The following is a 7,746-nucleotide window of genomic DNA, read 5'->3' on the forward strand; positions in this document are numbered from 1 at the left end:
AATCCACTCCACAGAATTTTTTACACTTTAACCCTTTGACGTCCAAACCGGCCGAAAATGGTCAGACTTAGTATTTTACTCTGTCTAACGCCAGAAAATTTTACTTGTCAATGGGGAACCTCTGGGAGTCAATGGGTTAAAGGGAGCTTCATCTTGGCCTTCTGATCACTTTCGTACAACAAAAAATTGTGGTCACCGAGTTCTTTTTTCAGATATGAGCAACTTAAGCCAAAATATAGGGTGTTTTTGCAAGGCTTTCCTGTTGCCATGGTTGTTACATCACAAAAATGACTGCATCTTGTTCCGCAATAATTGATGTTTACATTGTACCATAACATTGCTGTTACGTGATAAAAGGTTGTAGTGTCAAAGTGTTGAAACTGGTTTGAGCCACCTTAATTATCTGGACTTTTGTGAGTATATACTTCAATTCTTCAATTCACCCCCCTTCAAATATTCCTAGAACTGCCACTGATAATGACTAATGCTAGTCTTTACTTGCATGTTTATGAGACGAAGTCGAGGTCCATAAACACCCGAAAAAAGATTGAGGCCAATATCCAGTCATCTTGACCGAACAAGCTTAGTCAATAAAGGATTTATCATATGGGATAAAACACCAAAAAAATAATCTTTGATCTTGTGGGACCAGGCAAGAAATGCCGATCAGCCAATATCACCCCATCTTGCCCGCTCAGGTAGCCAATCGCAGCACAGGATTTGGTTTATCTTGCCCACTCACAGAGCTAGTCATATAATAAGGGCTGTTATAGAACCGACTCACTATTCGAAAAGAGCTGGGGACCCGATGTTGTGGCCTGGCACTGTCCAGAAATAGGGCATCTATATGCATCACCTCCCTAACTTATAGTAAACTGGGTAACAAGTACATTGCAGTAGAGACAAAAATCCCCCAAAACAGCATTGTAAGTTTGTAGAGAAAACTCTGGGGGGAATGGCTAAAATATACTTCACTTCAAAAATTCTGACAAAACATACCCAAAGCTTCATTTGCAGATTCTGGGCTCTCCTTCGGCAGATTCTCAACTAAAAACATCAACAGCTTCCTAATTTCTGCTTCATTAGAATAAAGAAAAGTTTGGTATCCAATTTCACCTCGGTAGCCAACTTCCTATGAAGAGACATTTACAAATTTACCTTTAAATGGCAATTTAGCTACTTCAGTTGGCTTGGGGTTTGATGCTATGTGGTTTACCAGATCCCCTGTGAGTGACTACTAACGTCTACATTGGTGAGACCTTAGTTACTAAAACAAGGAATGCCCTACAATGACCTACAATGAGAGCTCTACAATGAACTGCAATGACCTACAATGACCTACAATGAGAGCTCTGCAATGAGCTACATGTACCATGACGTACAGTGATCTACAATGACCTACATGTACAGTGATCTACAATGGCCTACAATGATCTACAGTGACCTACAATGACCTACAACACAATAAAATACAATACATACTTAATAGGCCACTCCCCATAGGGGCTTTTCAGGGCCAATGAAACACAACAAAACGACAGAACAGAACAACAACAACAACTGTTCAGAATCTCAACTGGCCAGAGGCAAACCAGTTGGCTATTTACAAGTGCAGCTGGGAAGTTGAACCAGGGACTACCAGGATCAAATTCAACGATTGGTCAGAGCATGTCTTGAACCCAGGATCTCCGGATCCCAAGGCAAGAGGCCATAACCACTGGGCCACACTGCCTACTTTTGATGAACGGAAAACATTTATTGCGTGTTGTCATGCAATGCTTTTAGTCCATTGCATGACAGCCCAACTAATGACAGCAATTACGCATGTGGCCTTAAAGGCAAAAATTATGTACAAATATCATTGAAGGCTTTGCTTGGCAACGATAAAGTCTTAATTACAGCAGGAAAAAATGAAGAGAAGATTATAAATAAGTAATTCTTCCCTCGGTGTTTTGTTTGGTTCAGAGTGCAGTCAATAAGTACATAAAATAGCCTGTTGAATGGCTTGGTTATGACCTTCTTGGAGACTCAAGGCAAGACATTCACGGTCGGAAAAATCAGCAACGCAGATGAACTTTTTCCCCAACCAGACGGATTGCTGGGTTCAGTATTTTGTCAGATGTCTGCACATATCCTTGGGGTGTAGTGGTTGCGTCTTAGTTACGGGTGTATAACCAAACGCCTGGTAACATGACTACCCAGCCACCGAACCAAGAATGCAAAAAGAAGAAAACGAAAAACGCTTTTCCAAGCGGCCGCCGTGCCGAGCTCCGAGCCACAAGAATGAAGACATCGATATCAGATCAGAGATAAACTACCGCCCTAAACTATCTCATAAGTTGATAGTCTGGATAATCAACTCACCTGACAAGCAGCAGCTAGGGTGGTTCCAAGCCTGAATTTAGATGACATACTTGCAGGCAACACCGATGGAATATGGAGATCATCCTTTATCATCCGGAGGCATTTTGATGTAGCAGCAACAATCAGAGCTGTTGTGAATTCTCTCAATGTTGAAACTGCTTCGGGAATGTCGCTTTTTCCAAAGAAAAGATTTACCGTGGTAAATATTCAGCGAATACTACAATGCGGCGTAAAGATGTGAAATACTTACCAGCCTATTTGCTTCAATGTATGGATTATGATGTTGTCCACTTCCTCCATCTTGTACCAACCCTCACTTCCACTTGTCTGCACACCTTGTTATTCGAGGGAAGCTTGGGTTCTAGTAAGTCGCACTGGGCAGCGGGAGATCGCCTTGAGAGCGCCTGCGTGAGAGCTTTCTCTTATAATTCGTTCCGGCTGGCGAAAAATGTCTGATTGGTCGAGGCCTTGTCATACATACATACATACTTTATTGTTACCTCCCCAATGGGGCTTTTCAGGAACAATTATTTAAATTTATTTAAATTATTGTCATGTGACTCCAATATCAAACATGGCTGCCATTCGGTGTTTATTGGATCTCCGTCGACAAAAAAAAAAAAGACTCTTTTTCAGGCCAGTAAAACGGACGAATCATGCAGAGATGCTAACCTATGGAGATCTAAAATTTGGAGATTTTTTCCTTCCGGTCTCCCCATCTCTTCCCCTCGATCAATCTACCCACTCCCCTCCCCTCCTCTTCCCCTAAAAACGCACCCACCCATCCCCCAGCAGCTCCTTCAGAATACAAGAATATTCTGCCGCCATTGTGAATTTGCGGGAAAACAGGGTACTTATGTCAATAATTTTTATTGGTTAATCGGAGATCCAATCAAACAATCGGTTATATGGTGATGATAGCTAAAGAAAGCCATTTTGTTTTTTTAATAGTTCTATTAACGTGTGTTTGAAACTCAGAGATGAAGAAATGCATTAAGAAACAATGAAACGAGGTAGAAAAAATCGATTTTTTTTAAACTGTGGGGATGCAATTTGAGTCTGGAATGGAGAAACGTCTGTGAAAGGTTCAGAGTCGTTTTTATCCGGGAGATTTAATGACCGTACGGGAGACCGGGAGATTCGTTCCGTATCCGGGAGACTCCCGGATAATCCGGGAGAGTTGGCACGTATGCGAATGTTTGACTGCGTAGTGCGTTTCTATACCAGCGAGATTCTCTTTTAAGCCAACAGTGCTACAAGGGAAATTTCCTTAAAAATTTCAAGGTCAACGCGAGTCTCGGTTGCTAGTGTTCGAGTGGAAATTAGTTTGTGGAGCTTACCAGCTAATGGATTACCATTTTGATTTCAATTCATGAGTTTATCTTTCAAAAAGTAGAACAAAAAAGATACCACTAAATTTCCAAATGGTTTCTCTTCCAACTAAATATGTACACGCTGTTTCCGCGGGGGCCCGCATCTAACAGAAAATGTTAAGATTTTCGCATTGTTTTTCAAAGTTAAGTTGTTAAAATTGCCATTCAAGTGGTCCATTGAGGAAAATTTATTAAGACCGAGGGGAAAATTCAGAAATGTATTTCAGTCGTTCAAATTTTAAAGTGAATTTAGCAGTAATAATAACCCAAATCATACTTAACATGTCATAGCACCTCATATTGGGTACACTAGAAGGAAACCTTTTAGTTGCAATTATATTTTCCAAGCAAAATGCCAATTGTTTGGTTTCCTCCAAATTATAGAAATAAACATAGATTAGGTTAACTCTGAATAGCCAAAACAACAATATTCTAAGTTGAGAATTTGATTCAGAAGTCCAGCTTACTATCAGGGAGAATTTTACTGTATCAAAATATTACTACAGCTTATAATACGCTTGCACCACATTGTAGTGGGTTAATGTGACAAAAAAAATACTTAATCAGGAATTGGTTACATGATATACAGACGTGATCGTGTTGGAAGAGTTGGTGGAGGTGTCTTGTTAGCGATCAAGAATATGATTCCTTCCCAAAGAAGAAGCTACATAGAAACTGAGATGGAAATGGTTTGTGTTGAACTAAACCTTACGGATGCCACTAAAATATTAGTGAGTGTTATCTACAGACCTCCAAACAGCGAAACGGAATTCCATGATCACATTACTGCTTTCCTGAGAAACTGCACACGTTAGGGTTAACCTAACCCTAACCCTAACAAAAAGCCACTCTATAATCATGGGTGACTTTAATTTCCCTGGCATCAAATGGATTGAAAACTGTGGTTTTGTTAACTCCCAGAATTCTACTGAAGCTATATTTTGCGAAGCTCTTGTAGATCATTGTTTTTTCAATTAAATACGCTTCCCACCCATTTCTCTGCTTAAAGAAGTAATGTACTGGACCTTGTTATCACTAATGCTCCTCAATGTATAAAAGACATAGCCACAATTAGTCCTGATGAAGCTGGTCTCTCCACGGATCACCATCTCGTTGAATTCGATATTCTTGGTCACCATCGCCTTATCAAGAAACCTGAACGTTATGTTTATAAATTTAAAGGAGCTGACCTTGAATTAATGAAAAATGATCTCAAGCAAAGCAGCAGAATTACTGAAAGCCTCAGTGGTTCCGATGTGAACAATTGCTGGTTGAAATGGAAATCCGCAGTACTGCGGGATATCATCGACTCTCATATTCCCAAGATTAAGTTAAAAAATGTAAACAGTCCTCCTTGGATTGATAAAGAAGTTCTACATCTGTTGAAGAAAAAAGAAACGTCTAGACAAGCAGCTAAAAGACTCAACAGTGAACACCACCGCGAGAAATTCAGAGAATTGAGAAGAGCGTCAAAAAAGTTAATAAATAAAAAAGTCAAGGAGTATAATGAATCTCTTGGGGAATCTGTGAAAGAAAATCCAAAACGCTTTTGGAGTCACTTTCGTCACAAAACTAGGGAGTGTTAAAATGGCATCTAATCTTTCACACTTTGACACGAATCCACAAATTGTGCTCGTAAAACTGACGACACCCCTCGATAGCTTCAAACGTAATTAGAGCATTTACACATCGATGTGTAAACTGAGGACCGCGCATTGTTACAAGGAATATCGGAGTTTTCAACAATTTATTCGAAAGGGTTTGAAACCACATAAAAAAACGCTTTACTTGGTAGGACGTGTTTTCCCATCAAAGGTCACAAATCAATTGCTTTCGTATGTCGGGTCAGTCAAATTTTTTTTGCACGATATGATGCAAAGCTAAGAGATAATTTAACGCTTTGTTCTACCGGTTCTTAGGTATGGCTAGTGCTGGTTGTGAGGCGGACGAGTCGGTGCGACTACTACCACTTAAGAGAGTAAAAGTAGTAAACTGAACAAAGTGCATAATTTTCCAAGTTGACAAAACGGATGAAACGCTACGTAAAGCCTCAGCCCTTGGTCTAGAATCGTTTTCAATAGCATCTAAAATCAGAAAGGATGAAGTTTATAAACGAGTTTAATTTTCTTAGATGCGAATGCATCATCGACTCAAGACATGGTCTTGCATAGTAGTTGCTACAAGTCGTATACAAGTAAAAGGAATTTAAGCTTTGCAAGCAGAGAAGATAAAACGTACATCGACAGTCAACCAGACGTTACTGAATGTACCTCAGCAAATCTTGGTGAAAGAACGTCCATGCAGATCAAAAACGGAAGCTGTCGATTGCTCGCTATGTCTCTTTTGTCAGAAAGTTAAACATAAAGGAAGCAAGGTACTGGTGATTGTGTCATCCTTTGCTGCTTGTGATTCGATCAGAGCTGCTGCTAAAGCAAGAGGCGACAGTGCAATGATTAGAAACATACCAGATGTTGATCTCATTACTGCCGATGCTAAACTGAATACCATAGCACGTGCCGTGTAAGCTATGTAAGCAAATCAAATCTAAAGCACCAGGTATTGAAAGGGGAGAGTAAAATGGAGAAGCGCGCTTATGCACAAGCATTCGAAAAACTGTTAACAGAAATTGATGCTGGAATAGCAGCTGGAAAAGCTTAGGACATGACTTTCCTTCTCCAATGTTTCAGAGAAAAGTTGTGCGTGAATGGCATAGCATCCTATGGTGCGTACAGAAGCGAGAAACTAAAGAAGAGATTGAAATGTCATTTTGAACATTCCATAGTGTTTCACAGCCAGCCAGATCCATCGAAACCCAAACTGATTTACTCTAGAAAGACACCGTTGAATGCACGCTGAAGTCATTCGACATTGGTGCCCAAACCTGGGAAAAGTCAGCCCTAGACCGCCCGTCCTGGCTGGCATCCATTCACAAAGGAGCCAAAGCAACAGAAGCTGGGGGATCTGCAGAAGCAGAATTGAAAAGGCGCCTAAGGAAGGATCGCGCGGCAGATAGTATCATCATTAATCTGTGTACATGTCAGATCTGTGGGAGATCGTTTAGTGTAAAAATTGGCCTGTTTAGTCACATGCGCACGCACAATAGGTAGAAACCACACGGGGTTAGTGGTCATCATCGCAAGCGATGGACGAATATCATGACGGACGGAAAACATCTGGAGTTCACTTTGTGATGAAAGGGCTTACTTTTCGCTCATGAGATAAAATACATGTGTATGAACACATCTAATATACTTGAAAGGCTTAAGCTGCTGAGATTTATAGGGGTTGATCTTTTTTCCAACGAAACAAAAATTCGTCAAGTAACGGAAAACTCGGAAAAAGATTTATTTTTAGGTTATATTCAACCTCCTTTAGATAAAAATTCAGAAGACCTTGCGATTTCGATGTTAGAATTTGATCACGTCGCTGTGAAAACCATCTATTGTTTGCTTTCTTCTCTCAAGTGGGGTCCAGAAGGTGTTACACGATCTAAATGGGTAATACCCATATAATCTAAATTTAGAGCATTGGGTGCAAGCCGTCTCAGATGATCACCCGAGTCATCCAAGCAACTCATTAAATATGCGTTTCCTCTTTCACTTCAATTACATGAAGTTTACCCTATACTTACAAATTCTTTCGTCAGGAAAAAAAAGGGAAAAAAAGGAAATTTTTTGTTTAAGATGATCGACGGACATGGATGACAAATAGGTTGAACCGTAGTCCGTTAGCCACGTGTAAGGAATCATCGATAACCACAACACCAGGGAAGCACGCTGCTGAATGAAGTCAAATTTTTATAATATTTAAATAGAGACCCATTACCAATATTGAAAGCTAATCGATTTAAGATGGGTGCTTACTTAGAATGGGCGTTTAGACTTAAACACAGTTTATCAGCACTATTCAAAATGTGTGCTTAGACCTAAATACGGTGCATGCATGGTTGGATGACTCGGATTGTCATCTGAGATGGCTTGCACCCACTGATCTAAATTTAGATTATATG

At 40.1% G+C, this 7,746-nt stretch overlaps 1 protein-coding gene across 1 annotated transcript in view; it reads right to left on the reverse strand.

The window, feature by feature from the left end:
• LOC138000057 (coiled-coil domain-containing protein 22 homolog) overlaps window positions 1–2,731 on the reverse strand; it is a 20,725-nt gene extending 17,994 nt beyond the window's left edge. Inside the window, exons 1-3 of the mRNA XM_068846197.1 lie at window positions 2,615–2,731; window positions 2,365–2,536; window positions 1,000–1,132 (exon numbers count right to left, since the gene is read on the reverse strand). Coding sequence (XP_068702298.1) covers window positions 1,000–1,132; window positions 2,365–2,536; window positions 2,615–2,664 — 355 coding nt within the window. The 5' untranslated portion in view covers window positions 2,665–2,731. The remainder of the gene's footprint in view (window positions 1–999; window positions 1,133–2,364; window positions 2,537–2,614) is intronic.
• Window positions 2,732–7,746: the final 5,015 nt, after the last annotated feature.

The sequence above is a fragment of the Montipora foliosa genome, chromosome 4, assembly GCF_036669935.1.
Source record: "Montipora foliosa isolate CH-2021 chromosome 4, ASM3666993v2, whole genome shotgun sequence".
Taxonomy (NCBI): domain Eukaryota; kingdom Metazoa; phylum Cnidaria; class Anthozoa; order Scleractinia; family Acroporidae; genus Montipora; species Montipora foliosa.